Source organism: Syngnathoides biaculeatus, chromosome 9 (genome assembly GCF_019802595.1).
Source record: "Syngnathoides biaculeatus isolate LvHL_M chromosome 9, ASM1980259v1, whole genome shotgun sequence".
Lineage (NCBI taxonomy): Eukaryota > Metazoa > Chordata > Actinopteri > Syngnathiformes > Syngnathidae > Syngnathoides > Syngnathoides biaculeatus.
The window spans coordinates 16,689,157-16,711,956 of NC_084648.1; the positions used below are offsets into that span (position 1 = coordinate 16,689,157).

At 40.7% G+C, this 22,800-nt stretch overlaps 2 protein-coding genes across 3 annotated transcripts in view; one reads left to right on the top strand and one right to left on the bottom strand.

Annotated features, from left to right (window-relative positions):
- pcm1 (pericentriolar material 1) overlaps positions 1 to 13,441 on the top strand; it is a 27,475-nt gene extending 14,034 nt beyond the window's left edge. Inside the window, exons 20-41 of one of the 2 annotated variants that reach the window (XM_061828962.1) lie at positions 39 to 184; positions 256 to 353; positions 2,103 to 2,289; positions 2,367 to 2,686; positions 3,049 to 3,204; positions 3,361 to 3,417; positions 3,590 to 3,762; positions 4,369 to 4,497; positions 5,014 to 5,119; positions 5,724 to 5,873; positions 5,946 to 6,043; positions 6,912 to 7,046; positions 8,048 to 8,251; positions 8,331 to 8,381; positions 8,453 to 8,567; positions 9,518 to 9,675; positions 9,754 to 9,808; positions 10,464 to 10,675; positions 11,814 to 11,909; positions 12,017 to 12,140; positions 12,871 to 12,917; positions 13,305 to 13,441. In XM_061828962.1, coding sequence (XP_061684946.1) covers positions 39 to 184; positions 256 to 353; positions 2,103 to 2,289; positions 2,367 to 2,686; positions 3,049 to 3,204; positions 3,361 to 3,417; positions 3,590 to 3,762; positions 4,369 to 4,497; positions 5,014 to 5,119; positions 5,724 to 5,873; positions 5,946 to 6,043; positions 6,912 to 7,046; positions 8,048 to 8,251; positions 8,331 to 8,381; positions 8,453 to 8,567; positions 9,518 to 9,675; positions 9,754 to 9,808; positions 10,464 to 10,675; positions 11,814 to 11,909; positions 12,017 to 12,140; positions 12,871 to 12,884 — 2,784 coding nt within the window. In that variant the 3' untranslated portion in view covers positions 12,885 to 12,917; positions 13,305 to 13,441. Of the gene's footprint in view, positions 1 to 38; positions 185 to 255; positions 354 to 2,102; positions 2,290 to 2,366; positions 2,687 to 3,048; positions 3,205 to 3,360; positions 3,418 to 3,589; positions 3,763 to 4,368; positions 4,498 to 5,013; positions 5,120 to 5,723; positions 5,874 to 5,945; positions 6,044 to 6,911; positions 7,047 to 8,047; positions 8,252 to 8,330; positions 8,382 to 8,452; positions 8,568 to 9,517; positions 9,676 to 9,753; positions 9,809 to 10,463; positions 10,676 to 11,813; positions 11,910 to 12,016; positions 12,141 to 12,870; positions 13,216 to 13,304 lie in introns of those variants that run through there. The other variant, XM_061828961.1, reaches the window with a different exon arrangement.
- Positions 13,360 to 22,487, bottom strand: asah1b (N-acylsphingosine amidohydrolase (acid ceramidase) 1b). Its single transcript, XM_061828965.1, has 14 exons — positions 22,336 to 22,487; positions 22,171 to 22,217; positions 20,710 to 20,800; positions 20,531 to 20,617; positions 20,387 to 20,465; positions 18,809 to 18,883; positions 18,671 to 18,716; positions 17,377 to 17,521; positions 16,964 to 17,018; positions 15,973 to 16,054; positions 15,664 to 15,795; positions 15,447 to 15,570; positions 14,315 to 14,371; positions 13,360 to 14,235 (listed from the first exon to the last, which is right to left on the bottom strand). The coding sequence occupies exons 1-14, from the start codon at positions 22,402 to 22,404 to the stop codon at positions 14,146 to 14,148; spliced, it is 1,179 nt and encodes a 392-aa protein (XP_061684949.1). The 5' UTR covers positions 22,405 to 22,487; the 3' UTR covers positions 13,360 to 14,145.
- Positions 22,488 to 22,800: the final 313 nt, after the last annotated feature.

Sequence of the window (22,800 nt, forward strand, 5' to 3'; positions counted from 1 at the left end):
TTACAAATAAATTTGATCTGTCTCCTTTTTTTCCCAAGATGCTGTCATACATGCTGCAAAGCTTGATGACGGGCTCATACAACGTGATGCCCAACAACATGACATCACCGCAGGTCCACCTGGTCATGCACCAGCTCAACCAGTGTTACATGCAGCTATCTTGGCAGCAAACTAATGTACAAAGGTAAAAATAATTCTATTGAGGTTTGGTTTTAATCTTGATGGAGCATCTTTTTACATGTCATTTTGTTCTAGACTGAAACAGGTGCTGAATGAGCTCTTACAACAGCAGCAAGAGCCACAACAACAAAACCAACAACACCTTTCTCCTCACCCTTCCCCTTCAGCTCCAGGTCAGCACACACAAGTCTCCTTTCCTCCATCTCTACTAAAATAGCCGGCATGGCTGGTTGTCCTTCATTTATTTAGCAATTGACCCCTCCTTACAGGGCACTTAACCACGCCTCCTGAAGTTATGTCACCCAACGTGTGCGAACCTCAGACAAACAATTAGCAAAAATGGCGGCGCAGCAAGAAAAGACTAGAGCGAAACTGTCCGATTTACCAGCTGATTTCTCACTCGCATTCTTAGCTAACAGTGAAATATCGTTGAAAAGCAGACAGCAGGGCTTCAAGTATTTCAGCGAGGGGTATTTCAATGGTATTTACATGCATATCGACGTAGAAACCATTGATATTAGCGCGAGATCTTTCCGGAGTCAGAGGAAGAATTCACATAATATAATATATTATAACCCAAAGACGATTTCGTCATTGACAGTTTCCTATTTTCTTGTTACATATCACACTTGTGTGCAGAATCTGTATGTGTATCTGTATAGCCGTTTGTGAACCGCCGTATGGAGGAAAAGAAGCCGAGGCTTGATTTACGAGTTGTTTCTCTCGTTTTCTTTGTGTAACGTCACGCGCTCCCCTCAATAATTATTCTTGAATTAGCGCCGAACCTACGTAAGTCCCGACCGAGTACGACAATCACTACTTTATAGTGTCCTCAAACATCCTTTCTTCAGTCTTGGTGTCTCGGTGCACGTCGAAGGCTTTTAGGACTCTCTAGTCCGGTTTAGCGTAGCTCGGGAGCGCCGAACAGAGACACGTTTGTGCAGTCAGATCATCGCAAAATATCGCTCAACACAGATCAAGTGTGTCAATCATTCACATGTACCTATGTTATGCAAGCAAAGAACTGCTAATTCATTTATATGAGACATGTATTGAAAATCAAATATCGGGCATACCTTAGTGCAAACATAGTCCGGTTTACCGTAGCTCGGTAGCCGGCAACAAAGAGACACATTTGTGCAGTCAGATCATCGCAAAGTATCGCTCAACACAGATCAAGTGTGTCAATCATTCACACTTAGCTATGTTATGCAGGCGAAGAACTGCTAATTCATTTAAATGAGACATGTATTAAAAATCAAATATAGGGCTTACCTTCGTGCAAACATATCTGTTCCGGTTGATTTTAGATGGATTCAGTTGATCATACGATCTTCCACAAAGTTTGATCCATCGAAGACATTTTTCGTACTGGGTCTTCGGTTTTGGAAAGGGTACGAATTGAACTCCACCAACCAGCCTTTCAGGATACCTGTCGTCACTATTACAAAGTCCGTGACTACACCTCTTAACCATATCTATTGTTAAAGAACCCAAATACGCGATAAAACGCTAACAAAAGCTATACTGGACAATGCAATGTTGTCTGAGGGAACGGCGGGTGCAAAAAAGGGGGCGTGGTTTATGCAGATCTCTGGCCTCTGATTGGTCAGCGACGCGGATGACGCAATTTCTACGGAGGGGTCAATTAGTTTTCAGCATCTTAACGATTACGGCGCCATCTACCGGCAGTTTTTCGTACGTCAAATCCTGACTCGCAAGACAAAGCAAAAAATTATCCCGGCAGCGGGTCGTATCTCAAAAAATCTGTATGTAAAGTTACTCATATGTCAAGGTACCACTGTATTTACAACTTGACTAGTCATATTGCTGCCTTAGATAAACTGATATTTGAGTAAATACGATATTTTATTTGAGAAATTAATAACTAAAGCGATTTTTATCTTCTGATGACACTGCAGGATTTAGCCTCTTCCCTCTCTTCCCTGCTACCGTGGGCGAATTCCCTCAGGGTGCAATAAATGCTAATCAGGCTGGTCCAGACCAGCAGAAGCAGAACTTGGACGCCAACACCTCCATCAAACCGGAGTACATGAGTTTCCCTCCCCCACTCCAGCGTTCACCTCTTAACGTCACTACGGACAGACAGTAAGTTTCTCTACATGTGTATTACTACATTGCACTTCATTCTGTGCTCTTCATTGTTTCACATGACCCACCTTTAGACCCACAGGCTGGTCCAAGAACACCTTCCCAAACAACGCTGTCCCGCATCCTCCTCCTCCAACAAGGGAGCGCCTCCCTTCTTTCTCCCCTCCAATGTTCCCGTCACCACAGCGACACCACAACCCCCCGACCGAGGGTGAGCGGGCCTCGGAGGCAAGTTTCAGTAGCATCCCCGACTGTGCCGATCCTACCACCGTCACCAAGACCTTCAAAACTGGGCGAAAGGCCTCCGCCCAGGCCAATCTAGCCTCCCGTAGCAAGACAACCTTCCCCAAGAGCCGGCGGAAGAGGGGGAAAGGGCCCAAAAAGAACAATGAAGGTACGCCAGAAAAATCCAATTGCACAAGACCTTACGTGCAAGGGTTTTTTTTCCACGTAGGATGCATTTTTGTTTTAACTTTTTTTTTTTTTGGGGTGTGGCATACAACTTGAAGGCAACATGGTTTTCCTGTTTTCTGCCTTGTACGATCTAAACCAGGGTTGGCTTTACTCCTATTTAGGTCTTATATACATCAATTCATCGTAGGGTAAAAAAAAGTAGGGAGCCAAATTTGACAAAGAAAGTAAGGTGTAAAAAGTACAGCTATCACAGATGTGTACAAAGCCATCAAAAATACTTATGTGCAGTTATCAGAAAAGTCTACTTAAGTGCAGTACTACTTACTTTCCACCATTTGTCAGGTTTGGAGAGTGACACCCTGAGCAGCACTGCAGAACTCGACCAAGAGAGGGCAGCATTGTCTCGTCACAAGGATCAGTATCTGTTGGACAAACTCACGCAGGAGAAACTCAACAGCAAAACCAAGCTTGGCACCAAGCCAAACGACATCTCCTCTGGTATGACTGAAAGCATCTCTCGACCCCGAAACCTTTGCTTGCTAATTTAGTCTTCCATCACAACTCTGACATCTTAAGTTTATTTAGATTTCCTTTTGCACATTTGTCACAACCACGTTTCATTCTGAGTTGACTGTTAATTTATCCTACTGACAGCCTATGCTTGGAGAACACCCTTCCTCTCTAACAGAATTGCATGCACAGAAGCACCAGGTAAACTATTTAAGCCCAAGTCCCTACATCATTTTTTTAATTTGCTTTTCTCCATTTTTCCCCTCACCAAAAAGCATCCCACGCATGCGCATGTCCCACATGTGACCTGCCCTGTTGTCATTGATGTTGACTAAAATATGGAGAACAATGTGTCACGTGTCCAAAATTGCAGACGCAAGCAGCGACTTCTCCCTGTTCGAGGCGCTCAGGGAGACCATCTACTCTGAAGTAGCCACGCTGATATCCCAGAATGAGTCGCGGCCTCACTTTCTCATTGAGCTCTTCCATGAGCTGCAGTTGCTCAACACGGACTACCTGAGGCAGAGGGCGCTCTATTCCCTGCAGGTTATTGTTGTGAAACACAAATGTATACTGCATAGACTGTATTACATTAGTATGGTTTGGTGGTGGGCCAGCAACCGGCTGCATTTCACTTGGCTCCATCGCGGGCTGTTGATTCAAAATTCAAATTCAAATTTGCAAAACCAGTAGCAGAGTTCTCATAAAAAACTACAGCAGTTTCCAAACTCTGCACACTGCCAGTGTTAGGCCACATTGTTTGCCTAAGGTTTTTGTAAAACAAGAAGAAAAGTTCAGTTGTCTCAATTCAACCTTTACAGGATCAAACCAACATTACAACTTGACAGAAATAATGTGTACTATCTTACTGTAATTAAAATGCTTAATCCACAGCAAAAAGAGAGCATTATTCGACAGGCAGCATGTTTACATACAACCGCTAGCACAAGTGCTAGCACTAGCTTGCTAGGTTGCATAAAGGTTTGTTGCCGACTTGCGAGCGTAATCGTATTAAAAGTATGCGAGCGTACCTCAAGGAAGCCTCGAGTTAAAGTCCCTGCCGAGCACCGGGGATCACTAGAGATGTGTTTCTCGGCATTTTGTCCTCATAATAGAGTCGAACATTGACCTTGCGTTGTTGTGGTCCGACAGGACTTGGTCACCAGGCACCTGGCGGAGAAGAGCACTTCCCAGGAGATGCCACCGTTGGCTGGAGTTCCTTGGGCCGGGGGCTCTCAGTCTGAGCTGACGCCCAGCGAGAGTTCGACGATCAGTGACGCAGTAAGAGACACACAAGAGCAGTCCCATCATGCCGTTCATCTTATTTTGCCCCACTGAATACATTTGCCGGCGATCCTATCTTAGTTTTCATCTAATTTCTCATCTCCATCTGCGTGCTCCTTCTTGTACATCTTTCATCAGTTTCTTTGGTTTTATTTTTTTTAACTAGCTTTCTTTCATCCTCTCCATCCTGTCTCCCAATCCATTTTCCTCCCCTCGTCTTCGTTCACGCTGCCCTGACAGCAAGATAAGTCTGTGCGTTGTCGCCTGTGTTCCGCGGGCGTGCAGCTAATTGGGAGCCGGGCCAATAGTGTCTAAATAATTCCTTTGTTTTGGAGTGATAGATGAAACATCTTGATTTCTGTTTGAAGAACAGTCAGCGCTTCCTTCCAAGCCCTGCCTGCTCGCTTGTTCTATTCCTCTAATTTTTCGGAAGGATCACTCATTTTTGCCTAATTAGTGCGGCTGCCGCTTTCAGGAACGTTGAGTATATTTTGGGTATTTTGTATTTTTTAGGAAATGGTAGAGAAGAACTTGAAGAAGAAAGACGACATGGAGTCTGTGGGTAATGACAGCACCTTGTCTTCTACTAACCTGGATCCATTTTCCAAGGATGATCTAGGTATGTTTAAACCTCAGAACTAGAAATGAGATCACTGGAGAAATATAAAAACTTAAATAAATTGTAGTAAACGCTTGTTGATTGCGTACGAATGTTACAGAATCCAATAGGTGAAAAGCTGCCATTTACAAAGACCACTAAAAAAAAGACATTTATGTAGTTAAACAACTTATGTCGTAAAACAATTCTTTTAACAGATTTTCAACATTTAAACACCAAAATGTACAGTTGTGTCTGAAGATACAAGTTACATTTATTTTCATGACCATGTTTGTAACTTGAAACTCATTTGTTGGGCAGTGTTGCACAGAGGATAAGCGTATGTGTTGGAACCGTTTCGTATCCCTGCTCGAGTGCAGGTGGTCGTCGCGTCTGTGGACAAAACGAACGAATGTGGTTGGATGTTTGGTGGTGGTCAGAGAGGTCGTAGGTGCCAAATGGCAGCCGTGCTTTTGCTGGCACAAGGTATTTTGGGGTGTGACTGTGAAGAGAAAGAATAATGCATGAAATTCTAAAGTGTCTTTGAATGCGTAGAAAAGTGCTATAAAAATGTAATGCATTCTTATTAAAACACTCTCAAATCATTTTAATCACGATATCTTAGGCAACACAGTGATCCACTTGGATAAAGCTTTGGCCAGGATGCAGCAATATGAGCGCATGAAACAGAAAGTGCACACGAGCACCGCCGGGGACTCAGACCACTGCAATGTTGAACCCGGTGCTTCTGATGCTGCTGTAGAATCTACGGACGGTACGCACGGGCTACAATGACCTCACCACCCTCTTTCAGAAATGGTTAAAAAACGCTGTTGTTTGTGAGCAGGCGGTGCCTCTGGTGACGTGCACTCTCCTCAGATCGACACTGTGCAGCTCAATCGGCAAATTAAAGATATCATGACAGAGGTCATTCCCTTCCTCAAGGTAGCGTGTTTGGAATATAGAAGCTGGACCTACCTGTACCCTGAATGTCAATGTATAGTTGTTTTGATGCAGAGGTTTAGTTCCAATCTGTCGGTAGAACTAGAGAATGTTGTGTATCATGCTTCATTATTTAAGTAATACCTCCTGTATTACTTATATTTTGAAGCTGACCATGTCATCATGCTGTGTGAAATTCCTTGTTTTTTAAATTTTTATTTTTATTTTTGAAGGCTATGCATTGTTCTCAGCCTCCCATAATCCAGGATGGCTGCATCCTCTGGAATTTACAATAAAATACAAATCATGTTGGTTGTAGAGGTGCAATCAAAAAACGATTGATTGACAACCAAGCGATTCTCATTATTAAGCAATAATTTTGGATCATTTAGAGAACATAACTTAAAATTGTCCAAATTCAATATATTTCAAATCCTCTCAACGCTAAATATTAACCCATTCGTGGGCAGCGTCCCATTGGGGCATCATGATTTTCACGCATTATATCCCTTCAGTATATCAAAATATTTAAGTGTTTTAATCTGATTCTGATTCTAGTTTTTGGGACGATCTACTAAGAAAACCCAAGTACCTTCTTGCGGGCAGCGTTCCATTTTTGGGACGAGATTATAAATTAGTAAAGTTATCATGTAACTTAACCATAAACGAAAAAGAAGTGTTATTTCCTTGATTGTGGCCTGTTTGGAGACTTTTATCTCAATAAGCCAAAAAATTGCCACCCTGCCCATCAATGGGTTAGCAATATAGCAATAGCTATTTGTCATGACAAATGATAATAATTGAGTGAGTTGTGTGTGTCTAAATTGAGAAACGCATATAGAGGGTTAATGGTTAATGTCTCCGTGTGTAGGAGAACATGCACGAGGTGTGCACGCCGCAGCTGCTGACGTCGTTGCGCCGCAAGGTCCTGGCACTCACGCAGCAGAACGATGAAAGCAAAGAGTTTGTGCGCTTCTTCCACCGGCAACTGGGGGGCATCCTCCAGGTACGACACATCCAATACCATATCATAGTTAAAAACATCCTTGCCCCGCCCCCCCCAACATTTAAAATGGTTACCAGGTGTCTTAACATTTGATGTTCTTTAGACAAACTGCACAATAGTTAAAATAATAACAGCCCACATTCATTGCCTTGAAGACTGGAACAGAGATGGGGGTGTATTTGCTAAATTTTAGGAATGAGCAACAAATCCAATGACATTTTTGGCGTGTTTTTGGAGACTTTTGGAGACTCTGACTCCATCCACAGGAGATGTTCATGCATCTACATACAGATTTGAAAGATGGGCGCGCGTGTGGTGTGCTTCTTTACTAATTACATACATCGTATATAAATTGTTGTAGTTGGGCAGATTTGTCACATCTCCAAAATAACAATTTTTCAGAAAAAAAATAAAGCAAGATGAAGACAATATTACTTGAGTCACCCAACACTGCATCTTACAAAATGTTATTTAGGTGCACTTACACAGTACAACGGCAAAATCCTGTTCAGATCCTAATTTAATATTACACTGTCATTAATTAAAATCTTACATGGCAGCATTTGACCAAAATCAGTCTGTGCTCACGGTGACCCCCATCAAGAAGACTTCACAAAAGGAAATGAAGCATTGCAGATACCAATTTTTTTAAGCTGGCCTGTTCAAATGTCTCAAACCCATTTCACTCTGTTGTCTAAAAACATTGTCTTTCAATCTTGAGGCGACATAATGCTGCGACCCTCCTGCAGTGAGAGAATTCAAATATATCTTCACAAAAATGTAAAATCTAAACTTTTTTTTTTTCTTCTCCACCGTCATCCAAGTGGGGCAAAAGTGCAGAATACACATAATCAGAAATACGCAGATACGAATTATTTTAATTGTTTGATTTCACACTTTCTGGGTGAACAAGGGACTTCATAGACTCAACTGTATGTCTACAAGCAATTGAAAAAAAATCATATGCCCATTTAATAACAATAAAGCCTTGTCTTTCTTAGGACTCTCTCAGTATCTTCGTGGGCCAAACCCTGAAGGACTGCGGCGAGGACCTACTAGTGGAGGTCTCGGACATCCTCTTCAACGAACTGGCTTTTTTCCGACTCATGCAGGACTTGGACAACGGCATTGCCATCTCCCCGGAAGCCAGGCAAAACAACACGACGAAGGCTGAGCGGTCTCCTGACGCTAGTCACACTTTGAAGGTGAACGGTTTTGCATATGAAAATGAAGAATTTGCGTGAAAGAAATGTTGTTGACTGTGGTGTTTATTCTCCACTTTAGAAAACCTCAGCTGTTGAAGTTAATGCCTCAGACTCTCCCGATGAAGACAAGGTCTTCTGACGCCCCTCCTCCCCTTTTCCCCCTTCTAAACTCAGTGTGACTATCAACTTTCTCCATCACAGGATAAAGACGACACCGAGGAGGAGGCTATTTCTTCTCACCTGCCGAGCAAAATAAAAAGTTGCGATGATGAAGAAGAGGAAGAGGCAGATGGTGGGGCAATGCCAGTATCCATCAGTAAGTGTAACATCTTTGAAATATTTGAACTATTGATTTATTTTAATGAGGGTAAGATAATTCATGTAGCTTATTTCCAAAGCAATTTAATGTTTTTTCGATTGGTATTTCCCAAATTTTGTTCAGCGCAGATAAAAATATGATAAAAATCTCACAGCAAACCACCATCCAAAAAATTCACCAAAGGTGTTTGTTGTTTTTTAGACTCCTTGTTCCTTGTAAGCCGTCACTTTTCATGAAACCCCCAAAAATTGTCATGTGACGTCGCATTGTCAAACAGAGCAGGCGGTTTTCAACAGGTTTAGTTTGGTCAATTGGTCCCAATGCAGCAATATACCAATATCATGACCATGTGAAGTGGTCACGGCAGTCCATTTACGGAAATTATACTGTACGGGGCTAAATAGATGAACAAAGATGGACATTTTATGCTCGGGGACAATTTTTTTTTTCCCCCAATTGATCAATCCATAAGCCTTTTATTTTTTAAGAGTAATGTAAAATGAGATGTAAACATTCTTAACTGTTTTGGGACCATGGTTTGCAGCATATTTATAGTTTGAACTCAGTTAATATTGCAATTATTAAAGAAACGTAGGTGGCGTCAGTGTTTTGGGTTGGGGCGGTGGGTTGCAATAACATTTGGCTGTTTTTTTAAGGAAAAAAATAATTTGCCCATCCACATCAGTCATTGCAGCACAAAGATAAAAGTTTAAAATGGTCTAATTCCTTGTAAAAATAAACAAATAAATAAATAAAAAACACATCATCCTCTTTTACTTCTTTTTCACAAAATTTAAAAACATTTGTTCATGTCCATATATTACACCCTTAATCTGAGAAGGGTTTAAAAAAAAAAAGGCTCGAATAAAGACAAACATCGATCCAAAGTCTCTTAAGCTGCTTCCTCTCCAGAGTTTTGTCTTGACTGTGGCTTGTGGTCTTTCCCGGAGGGCTATCGAAAGCGGAAACTCAAGCCCTGAACAACTACGGCAGCGGCGAGGACGAGAATGACGACGACGAGCAAGAGCCGGAGGAGTTCGACGCCGGGCCTGTGGACGTGCAGACGTCCCTGCAGGCTAGCGCGGAGGGCCCGGCGGAGCAGAAGGTCTCCTTAAAACGTCCTGCTCGTTTATTGTACTTTACGTCAGCCTCGCGCGTGACCTGCAACTGCGTCTTTCTGCAGGGCGAAACGGCCGCTGAAGCCAAAGAAGGTGACCCCAAATTGGCCAACAACAATGGTGGGTCCTCCTTATCTCCTTTTTTCATTATGTATTCTTTGATTTTTATTCCTTGCAATATTTAATATTTAACATTAATAATTTGTTTTTCTTGTAAAAATATTGATAAAAAAACATATAGTCTATTTTCAATTTAAAGTTGCTCTTATGGAAAGAAAATTTCATAAAGTTATTGGCTCATCTACATGTCGATCATAGCAGCATTAGATGGGATTTTAAAATGTTATTTACACTATTATAGTTATTCCAATTATTACTGTTATTAACTGTTACTATATTACTACTTTCTATTAAATATTTTTCTTGCAAAAATACAAATAGTTAAAAACATTTTTTTAAATCCTGTAATGACTAGACATTTTTCCTTGATATATCAATTAGACGGGAATTTTTACAACAATTTTATTTTTCTTTTATAAATAGAAGATTTTCCTCATAAAATGAAAGGGAAAAAAAAAACAAACAAACAAGTGTTCATGCTGTCATTTGCAATCTGATTGACAAAACAGTCAAATTTACTGAAGCCATGATGGGATTATAATTGTCAGTCATTCCACTTTTCTCCCCCTATAGCATTACAGTACTTTCTCCTTATAATATAAGTTTTTACGACTTTTACAACTTTTCATTTTCCATCCTCGCTCCCAACAAACAGCCGAGAGCAGCGAGTCGTCAGTTGTAAATTCGCCCGGGCATGAGCCCGCTGAGGTTGTGCGTCAGAACTCCGATGAAGGGGAGGACCCAGTCTGTGGTGCTGTTCCTGCTCCAGAGGAAAGTATCACAAGCTCAGAAGTTCACACGGCCACGAAAGACTCAAACACCACGAGCACACCCGACACCGAATCCCCCGTCATGATCAATGTCGATGTAAGTACAAAGAAATGCTAATATGTATTTGTTGGAGTATGATTCAAATAAAAGTAACATGTGTTCCTTCAAATAATTATTTGAGTAAGATCAAGTACTGTTTTTTTGCGCACCATAAGGCGCACCTCCAATGAATGAGCTATTTCAAAACTTTTTTCATATATAAGGCTCACCGCATTATAAGACTCACTGGATTATAAGGCACATAGAATAGTTGCTACAGTAGAGGCTGGGGTTACGTTATGCATCCATTAGATGGAGCTGTACTAAAGGCTCAATATCGATCCATATATAAGGCACGCCAGAATATAAGGCGCACCGTCGGCGCTTGAGAAAATTAAAGGCTTTTAGGTACGCCTTGTAGTGCGAAAAACGGTACTTCGTGGAGTGGGGAGGAGAACTCCTGATTTTTTTTTTTTTTTTTTTTAATTACCACACTAAGAAAATCAAAGTGACAGAAGCATTAAATAGGAATCATTTCAACTAAAACGATATTGAATTAAGTATTTTGAAAATAACATTAAGGCAATTTCAGCCAAAGCAAATAGTCTTAAATTATCTTTTTAGTCACACCTGAGAAACAGCACAATAAACTCACCAATCACAAATTATATACTACACAATATTGCAAAAAATATGTGACGAGTGATGAGAAAATGGCGATCCACCATTTGCAAGTAAGGCTGTTCGGACGTTTTTAGGAGCCAGAAGCGCATTTGCGAGGTCACTTAGTGATTTTGGACAAGGCCTGGCTCTCAGTCTGAAACGGGTTTGATTTCGGGACTCTGTTCAGGCCCGTCAGGTTCAGCTGCAACAAACTCTCTGATCCATGTTTCGTGAGCTTGCTGTGTGCACTGGTGCACAGCCATGTTAGGAATGGAAGAACAGTTCCCACAAATTTGGGAGCGTGGAATTGTTCGCAGTGTTGGCAAAGGATAAAGCCATGAATGAGAAGAGTTACATGTGGATAACCTTGAGTGGCCCGCACGGAGCAACGGAACTAGTGTTTTGTTTGTCCCGTGAGGGTAGAGCGGATTATTGCCATTTCCATTCACTTCAATGGTGAAAGATGATTTGTGAGTGTCTCACAAAAAAAAAACTCTTATCTCAACTTGTCACCACTGTAATGGGCTTGCAGGAAGCGGGATCCGGCAACAGCAGCCAGAGGACGTCGGACGAAGACGATTTCGTCAAAGTAGATGAGCTTCCGATGCAGCTCCCCGTCAAGTGCCAGGTACAGCGTCAAAGCGCTAATTGGAATGGACTGTAATTAAGCACCTGAAGTATTTCCGGTGGCGAGATTCCGTTGATGGAATAATCGATTGATTGATTGATTGATAGGAGGAGCTTCAGCAGAGGATCTTGGAGGAGCAGCAGACCAACGACCTGCGCGTGGAAATTCTCAGCGGCGACGCAGAAATGCTGCCGGGGCTTGTGGGAAATGAGCACCATCTTAAGGAACCAGGTTGGATTTGGATTTTTCTTTTTATTTTCGGACCCTTGGAAATTTATCAGAATCATCTTTAATGGCCATTTTAATGTGTCAAGTGTGCAGTCGCTGCTGCCCTGAATTAGTACTTAATCCTGTGGTACAACGAAACACTTATCAATTACCGTAATTTACAGCCTATAAACCGCGCCTTTTTCCACACGCTTTCAACCCTGCGGTTTATGCAGTGATGTGGCTAATTTGTGTATTTTTTTTCCTAACGGCCGCAAGTGTGAGACCGGTGGAATGTGTGCCGAGGAAGTTACTTTTACCGGTCTGGCCCTGTTAGCGCTCCGCTAGCGTGTTCCTGCCATGTCCAAGTGATTTTTTTTTTTTTTTTTTTTTCCCCCCCGGTGGGTTTTTTTTTGGCCACGTTAGCACGGCGTTGGCGCAATGCTAGTCTTAGCGTTAGTGTGGCGCTAGTGTTAGGATTAGCACGACGCTAGCGTTAAACTCTCTGTGTACCGTCTTTCTTTGTAAATATCTTGTTTCAATTTGGGCACTTGCGGCTTTTACACAGCTGCGGCGTATGTCTGTGCCAAGTGGTATTTCCTTTACAAATGTACTAGGTGAGGCTTATAATCAAGTGTGCTCTGTAGTCCCGGAATTACGGTATTTTTTTTCTTTTTCTTGTAAAATTCCAGATACATTCTCCCAATAGTTTTCTCCTCCTGAAAAATATGATCATTGCGTTTGTGTGTTTCAGAATCAGCTGAATAATTCAAGAAGTGAACCATCTCCGAATGACCTGATGTAGGTTTTGCACCCTTGATTCGTTTCCTCTTCTGTTTAATATGTTGTTTGTAATGATACTTTAATCACAAATAGGGTAGTCTTATAACACCTAAGTTTGTAGTTTTTAATAAGTGTCTGGTGCGGGCAGGGCTCAAACTCTCGAGACAAGTTCAAAACTTTAGAAACATTTTTCAGTCATTGGTTGGGACTGTGAATTCGAAAGGTTCCTCATTGTTGTTCTGCAAACTGACTTCCGTGTTCTGACTGTTACGGTTTCAATAAAATGTGGGGGCGCTTTAAGAAAAGATGAAGTTATTAGCTCTTTATTGTGTGACATCCCAATTGTTCACATTTTACAGATGAATGTTAATTACTGGTGTAATAATACAGTACTTTTTTTTTCAGGTTGAATCGCGGTTTTATGAGAAATCAAGAGGAAAACCTTTTTTAAAAGGAACAAAAAAAAGGAAAATCTGATTTTATTTAAAAAAAAATATATAGAAAATATTAAAGGTTGTAAACAACTTTTTACTGTCATCCTACCACTACTGTTTTTGTAAAATAAAGGTTTGTTCTAAATTTAAGAAAATCACTGTTGAGAGTAACAGGTGTCAAACTTGAGGCCCGGGGGCCAGATGCGGGCCGCCGCAGCATTTTATGCGGCTTGCGAAAGCTAATCATGTGCCTCAACGCCTCTGATTCTTGCTAAGACATCCATACATTTTCTTAGCCGCTTATCCTCACACAGATCGCGGGGAGTCCTGGAGCCTATCCCACCTGTCAGCGGGGAGGAGCTGGGGTACACCCTGAACTGGTTTCCAGCCATTTGCAGGGCACATAGAGACAAAGAGCCGTACTCACAATCACAACTAGGGGCAATTTAATGTCCAATGATTTTAAAATTATACGAACATTTTAAAATTTCAACAAGTCCAATAAATACTTTGAAGCAATTCAATGCATACAGAAGGGCTGACATGATAAAAGCAAGGGTACATTTGGAGGTTTTAAAGAAAGAAAAAACCAAATATCAGTATTTCTATTTTTAATATAAAATAGTGGGTATCCTACACCTGGAACCATTCTGACATGTTTGAGGACATTTATTAGCATTTAATGACACTATGTACACATGAGATGAGGAAGATGATGTAAGAGCCACAAAAATGACTCGAGAAAGTTGATTAAATGCTGATTTCCGTTGGCGGGGAGGCGGAAGCGCTCAGTTGGCGGCAGGCAGGCCGCTCTACCAAGGCATGCAGGGACTGGGGCAGTCGCGGATGTACGACTCCAACGTGCCCGACGACACTTGCATCAAGGTCGTGTACGTCGTCAACTGTCAGCGAGAAAAACGTAGTCACGACATTGAACCAATCTACAGACAAAACTAATCACTAACGATCGAAATCTTTGACCTTGTTGAGTACGGGCTTGGTGGACAGCACGTCGTACATCGTCTTCAGGGAAATGTTCTGTCGGATCATAGGCAAAGTCAATTTTCTGGTATAATAATGGTATGAATGTATATTTAAAAAAAAAAAAAAACATGCGGGAATTCTATTTGCAGAAAAAAATTAAATTGTACTAAATCTACAAGAAAAAAGTGTCAGAGGAAAATGTCAATTTAATGGGATGTATTTACAATTGTACTGATATATTTTGGATGGAAAAAACTAAATATTAGAGGAAATAATGAGTCAAAATGTTTGGGGGGGGGACAAATATTAAGTGGATAATTTTACATTAATTCAATGAAATAGCTGCAACAATTGATTCGCACTTTTGCATGAATTAACTGGCAACAAAGTCGGAATTCTGAGAATAAAACCTAAATACAAAGTGCCTTTTTTTTTTTTCAAGAATTAAGTCAAAATTTTCAGGAGGGGGAATCTGCATATTAAGATGGATGACAGTCATTTTTTTTGGTGAAGTTTGGTGAAATATTGTACAGAAAGTCATAATTTTACAAGAACTATGTCATAATGTTAGCAGATAAAAAGTAGTAATTCTACAGCCAAGTCTTGAATTAAAAAAAAAAAAATTAAGGGAAGTCTGAAAAATATAAACTATTATTTCCCCACCCCCCCAAAAAAAAAGACTTGGAGGGAAAAAGTCCTAAAAAAATTATTAGATTTTTGAAAAGGTCGTAAAATTATGTTTGATGTATTTAAAGGTCTGCGATTGGCTGCCGACCAGTTCAGGGTGTACCCCCCCTCCTGCCCGTTGACAGCTGGGGTAGCCTCCAGCACTCCCCGTGACCCTTGTGAGGATAAGCGGCTAAGAAAATGAATGGATGGATGGAAAATAACCTACACCAACAGTGTCAAACTCTAGGCCTGGGGGCCAGATCCGGCCCGGGACATGATTTTATGTGGCCCACGATGCCAAATCTCGTGTCAATTTCCATGATTCTTGTAAAAATCTGTACCAAAATTCCAAATTGTCATAAGCGGCTAAGAAAATGGATGGATGGATGTATTTGAAGGTGTCAACGTAGTAGAAAAGCGCGCGAGAAGCAGCGTGGCGATTGGTCGAGCATTTTCTCACCGCGCGCGACGTGCGGTTCATGCACTTGACGGCGGGCGTGCGGCGGTCGTCCAGGAAGAGCGGCTCCTTCCAGTGGTCGTAGTTGGTCTCCAGCACGAACCAGCGGCCCCGCTTCGCATCGATCCTGCCGGGAATCGCGGGACGGGAAAACGAACGCTCGGTTGGTTGAGCAAGAAGAAGACGACGACGACAGACAGAAATAGCACGACACTCTTACTCAAGGATGTCAAGACTTGTAAGTCTGGATCTCGTGATGATGCAACCCTCCCCCGTGCTGTTTCCCCCCAGGATAAAGTAGGCGGGAGCCAGAAGTTTGGTCTGGGCCAAGCGAAACTTGGCCTCCTCGTAGCTTAAAGAGGCAAAGAAGAAACGCGTCACATTTGATTTTGGGAAAACAGAAAAAGCAGCCGCCGTTATGCCGTTTGGCGCAACGAAACTGCATTTTCAAAACCGTTCTGGATGGCGTTAACGGAACCAAAATGGCCAACGACTTCCTGTGTCCTTTTCGGAACAGGAAGTCAAATACCTGGTTGCGTTTTCCAGTACGGAGCGCGTGAGGAAGCTCATCCAGATCCCGTCTCGCTTTCCGAGGATCCACTCCAGGATTCCTACGTGTGGGCACACCAGTTGCTTAAAACCGTGGCTAAAGTCACACTTTTGCAAATGTTTTATATTAATGGGTGATTTTAAATATACAGGCAAAACAAAAAAAATACAAATACTTGTAATCTTATTTTAATTCTAAGAAGAAATTCTCATACAAGAAAAGATGAAACATAGGGTTAAAAAAAAAATACCAATTCTAGGAGGGAAATAAAATATAAAGGCAAAAACAAAAAAAATAATCTATATTTTGAAAAAAAGTGAACTGTAATCATTGTTTTAATTGTAAGAAAAAATTGAATACAAGAAAAGATGAACAATAGAGTAAAGAAAACTACAAAAAAAATAAAATGCCAATTCTACCAGGGGAAAAAATAGTAAACATAAAGGTCAAAACAAAAAAAATCACAATACTTTGAAAAAAAGTGAATTGTAATCTTGTTTTAATTCTAAGAAATTCTAAGACAGAAAATATGAACTGTAGGGTAAAAAAAAATACATAAAAGAAAATGCAAATTGTAGGTAAAAAAAAAAAGTAAATACAAAAGCAAAAACAAAACAAAAAATCATAATACTTTGAAAAAAATGTGAACTGTAATCTTAATGTTTTAATTGTAAGAAGAAATCATAATACAAAAAAAGATGAACCATAGGATAAAAAAAACTACAAAAAAGAAAATGCCAATTCTAGGAGGGGGAAAATAGTAAATATAAAAGGCAAAAACAACAAAAATCATAATACTTGGGGAAAAAAATGTGAACCGTAATCTTAATGTTTTCATTCCAACAAGAAATTCTAATACAAAAAGATGAAACGGTAAAAAAAAAAAAAAATTACAAAAAAAGAAAATGCCAATTCTAGGAGGAGAGGAAGAAAAAAACAAACCAACAAAAAAAAGAGTTCAGTGACTCACCGATGTAGCCTCCGTCCAGACTGAAGCGCTCGTTCATGGTGAGCGTGAACGCGTTCTGAGAAAAGCAACAAACATAAAATCAGATCCCGTGGATAACGAAAGTCTACACAAACCCTATTTAGATGCCGGCTTTTTATGACTTGAACAAAAAAAAAAAAAAACAAGACCAAGCTAAAGAAATCATTTCCAAACTTGCTGATGTGACCTTTAACCGGCCCAAGTGAAGATAAAAAGGGAAACACTTCCAAAGAGGAAATAGAAATAGTTTTGTTTCAGCTGAAGTGGTGGCAGGCGCTTCTGAGAGGGTGTGCGCACTTGTGCAAACACAGCTATTTCTTTTTTTTTTTTTTTTCTTCTACTTGTAGAAAAGCATTTAGCGCCGCGTATGTTTCGAACGCGCGTTTGATATTTACAGGTTTGATGCCGGTCAGCATGCCGACGTAGCCGGCAAAGTTAGTGGACTTGAAGACGGTGCGCTTGTTCCTCGTGAAGTCCACGTTGACCACTAAAGGCTTCAGCAGCTCGCTCAGGACCCAAGACTTGTTCTTCGCGTCCCACCTGACAACCACACAAACGCTCACGTTACACTTCCTAACATGCTCAAGTCCCGAGTTCACAAAAGAGGTTTTCGTACTAGTATCGGGTTACTTGTTGCTAAGCAGAATTTGTAGGGCACAAAAAATTATGCTCTCAAGTCTGGTTTTTTTTTTTTTTAATGTTCTATATTTGTTATGTGCTTCTCGCTCTTTGCAGAGGGCTCCACAGCACGAAATCATGGGGAAAAAAAGAAATAGTTCAGGAAAAAAAAAAAAAACGCAATTTTTGAGTGGATAAAATATAATTCATTGGGGGAGTCATAATTTGCAATTCTAACAAAAAAAAAAAATCTGAATTTTTTTGAGGGCAAAAAAAAAAGATGCACAAATTGTGATCCAACAAAGAAAATAATTTGCGATGCTAAAATTAAAAAAATAAGTACTCCCAACAAAGGAAATTAATGCTATTAGATAAAAAAAGTAATCTATGATAAAGAAATATAAAAATCCAAGAGAGAAAGAAAATCTTAATCATACAATGTTGTAATCAATGGGAAAAATGTCATTTGATGAGAGAATGGGGGAAAAAAGTAAAAAAAAAAAATACTAGCATGACAAAAAAGGAAACCTCATCAAAATTAGTCTTGAGGGAAAAATAAAAAATATTTTTAAAAAATAAAATAAAAAATAAGAATCTCACAGGACAAAAAGATGTGCAAAATAATGCGATCTAGACAATAAATTTGAAATGAAATATAAAATAAGATATTTCCTACAAGAAAAAAAGGTAAAGGGGGAAAAAAAAAGCATAATTTCAGAGAAGAAACTAACACAGGGAAAAATTGTCGTAATCTAATAGGAAGTCAAAAATCTAATGAGAAATGAAGTTTCAAGGATGAGGAATTACACGAGAAACAAATTCATAATGCTACTCACTCAGACATAGATCTGCATAAAAATACATACATAAACACATAAATCGAAATAAAATAAAAGAAATCAACAAAAAAGAATGCATGAACAATAACAAATAAATATTAAAAAAAAAAAAAAAGAAAACCAACTACGTTAAATGAAAAATGCTCAATTGTATTTAACGTGTGGGCATTTTCCCCCTACGTCGCCACCTGCTGGACTTGTCAGAAACTACAACCGCGGCGCTCTCACTTACCCCATGAAGAGACCGAAGTCCAGATTGCGACCGTGCACGAGGTTTCCTGTCGGCGCACGCGAAGAAGAATGCGTTTGCGACACTTCGGACGACGCGAATCATTTGATGCGTTTTGAATCGGGAGCGGAACCGACTGACCGTTTGCGTCCTCCGCCACCGCCGACGTGCACACCGTGAACACCTCGTAGAAAATGTTGAACAAGATCACCTCACCTGTGACCAAAAAAAAAAAAAAAAAAGGTGTCATTATTGGGAATGGCCAGTCAGGATCTCGAACAGGGAACCAAATTACAATTCGTTACCTGCAAGAGAGAGAAACAAAACATTGTAAACTATACGAGTTTGAATTCTATACCCCCCCCAAAAAAATGTAAAAAAAAAAATATGGGATGAATAGGTGAAAAATAAAAAATGATTAAAAATCACTTTTTAAACGAGGAGTCACTGATGGTGTAGTGGTACACACGCCTTCCTTTGATGCAGGGGGCGTGGGATCGATTCCCGCTCAGTGATGGTGTCGATATCTGCCCTGCGACTGACTGGCGAGCTGGGATAGGCTCTGGCTCTGCTGTGACCCTTGTGAGGATAAGCAGCGTGGATACGTTTACTGCGATTGGCTGGCAACCAGTTCAGGGTGTACCCTGCCCATTGACAGCTGGGATAGGCTGCGACCCTTGTGAGGATAAGCAGTGAAGAAAATGGATGGATGGATGGATGGATTATTTTTAAACCCCCAAAAGTGCTTGAATAAATGGGGATACCATCCAAATAAGAGTTTTATTCCAAAAGATAAAAAAAATATAGATTTTATCTTAAAAAAATAAATAGATTTTTTTTTTTTTCAATAAAAAACTGATTTTGATAATCCATGGGTGCCGAGCCACAAATACGGGGGTGGGCTGGGTGGGGGTCCACTGGATACAACTTGAAGAATTTTTCAGAATCCAACAAGAATAATGTGCAATCTATGAGGAAACAATTTTTTGAAAAATCATCTTTTGAGAAAAGTTGTCAGAAAAAAGAAGAATCAGGAAAAACAAAGGCAGTAAACAACAAGAAAAACATCTCATATTCATAAAAGAAATCATAAAAAACAGAAATCCAAAGAGGAAAGTCCAATATTGCGTCATTTTTCTACATGGGTGGGGGTCAATAGGGGGGTGAGGGTTAACAGAGGGGGGGGGGGATAATCAGAATTGTGACGGATCTCTTAACCCTACAAGAAAAATAAAAATTCAGCAAAAAAAAAGGTTGTAGTCCTTTCAAAAGAAATCCTGACAAAATTGCATAATTGTATATTAAAATCATTCACAATTCTCAGTGTTAGGGTTAAAATCACAACCATAAAATTAAAAATAAATAGATAAAGAAAAACTATTCCAATCCTACAAGGAAAAAAAGGACTGAATGCTACGAGACAAAAAGTATCAAATTATGCAAAACAATTCATAAACATCTGCTAAAAATAAAAAGTCACAATCATAAAAAGTCATACTTCTAACCACAACAATAATGTGAAAAAAAAAAAACAATTATCACATAAAAGAGTAGAATACTAAGAATAGAATTGAATAAAAAACAATAAATAAAATAGAATAAAAATATTTAAAAAATATAAAAAATAAAAACCTAGAATACAAAAACAAAATTAGGAAAATGAAACAGAACGAGCCTGCATAGAAGTACCTGGTGTACCTAACAAAGTGATTTGCTTACCGAGGGGAACGCCCGAAGCGGCCGCTATCCCTTTAATTTCGTCCCCAAACGGGTACGGGAGGGTGTCGACGATCAGAGGCTGCCGTGTGAAATCACGTCATAAATACGCGACGGATCAATGATGTATTTTTGAGGAATACGCACCAGAGTGACGTCCACCAGCTGGACGAGCTTCCCGCCGGGGACGAAAGCGTCGGCCAGGTCTCGGATGGCCTGGATCATGTTGACCAGCTTGGGTGGGGAAAGCCCGACGCAAACAGACAAAACCATCAAAAATAATCATCAAAATAAGCAGATTGGGCGATGACATTCAAATATGGCACCTCGGTCTTTTTGTCCGCGATCACAGCCGTCCATCTGTCCTTGGGTGGCAGGTCCAGGTCGACTGTGTACCAGCTCACGGCGCCTTTAAACCTGGATTTCACGTTTGAAATATTTCAACACTCGTGTTAAATCATTTCCCCAAAACCAAATATTTACGTGTATGTAGCTCCATTCTTGCCATAATTGCTTTATGATCTTTTTTTTCCCCCTCCATCATATATAAAATGGTATCAATATAGTCGTACTCGTATTCGGCACCATTGGTGTCAAACTCAAGGCCTGGGGGGCCAGATCGGGCCCACCGCATGATTTTATGTGGCTCGCGAAATCAAATCTATTGTATCAATTTCTATGATCTGTACCAAAATTCCAAATCGTCGTATATCATAAATGATAAAGGGCGGCACGGTGGGGCTCACAATTGGGTAAAAAGTATTTAGTTGATGGTGATTTAATCATTGAAATTAATTGAAATGGCATTAATCAATTAATCATGGTGGCACGGTGGTTCAGGTGGTAAAGCGTTGGCCTCACAGTTCTGAGGACCCGGGTTCGATCGTGTGGAGTTTGCATGTTCTCCCCGTGCCTGCGTGGATTTTCTCCGGACCCTCCGGTTTCCTCCCACATTCCAAAAACATGCAACATCAATTGGACACTCTAAAATTGCCCCAAGGTGTGATTGTGAGTGCGACTGGTTAACCCCGCGATTGGCTGGCAACCAGTTCAGGGTGTACCCCGCCTCCTGCCCATTGACAGCCGGGATAGGCTCCAGCACTCCCCGCGACCCTCGTGAGGATAAGCGGCAGAGAAAATGGATAGATGATACAGTTGAGATATTACAAGCATTTTTCTGTTACCAAACGTGAATAGTTGAAAAACACATTAGACTTGACTTCTGTTCATATATTGATCATTGATGTAAATATGATGAGACGACAAAATATTTTTGTTTCGCAGTCATAACGGCCCTCTGAGGGAAACCGGAACGATGTGGCCCGCAAGAAAAATGACTTTGACACCCCTGCCCTACACCATGAAAACATTTTCTAGTTGGCTGTGTTGCAGTTTTAATTAATCGTTCTCGAGAATTATTTCATTTTTTTTTAATTATAGATGATTTTTCCCCCTTAATTCTGCTCCTGTGTTACATTGCATTGTCACGTGCATATAGCTGTCAATGTATAAACGCAACCCCCCCCCCCCCCCCCCCCCCCCCCCCCCGCCACGACCATATCTTTCCTCCACCTCAAATCATTTACTCTTTCCCTCCCATTCACAGTTGCATTCGGGCTGCATTTTCCATTTGCGGGTTTCACGCAATGAAGCAACGTCTCCCCACCCCCCCCCAAAAAAAATTGCGTTTACCGAGGTGTCCTTGAACGCACCGCGGCACCCACAAACTCCAAATGTTACACAACGCAACGGTCGCCTTCCTCGTGAAACGCGATGACGTCACTTACGTTGGCCCACTCGGAGGATACGTTCCGGTCCGACAGTCTTCGGTGTACTGCAAATAAACACAGAACAGTAAACAAACAACCACGAAGAGTGACACATTATTTGAAGTGGACATTTTCTTCGCACTCGCTCGACGAGACAGTCACCGGACCCCGGACGTCACTCACCGGGGGGATAAACTGCGACGACGTGGCTGCAAATAAAACCGTTAAAATAAGTAAAAGAAAGCGGGCCATTTTTATGGAAACTTGTCCCTGGGAGAGACTCCAATGTTGTCAATGGAGTCGCTTCTGTTTTTCTCGTCACGCAACGCGCATTGTCGTTCGACAAGAGGGGTGATAGAAAAATCGATACATGTAGATTAACATTTTCTTACAAAGTGACTCAAAATAAACAATTTCAATTAATTATTATACTTTACATATATACATAAATATATCATGTATTTTAAAATGTACCTATATTTTCAATAAACATGCAAGGTGTATTCTATAAAACACCTCTTTAATGGTTTCTTCCACGTCAAAAGGCGGAAGTGCATTTTAGGGTTGCTTTGGTTGCGTGACACAAAGGGCACCCAAGATTTGAAAAGAAACCCCCAAAATTAATCGTAAACTAATATTCTTAGTGTT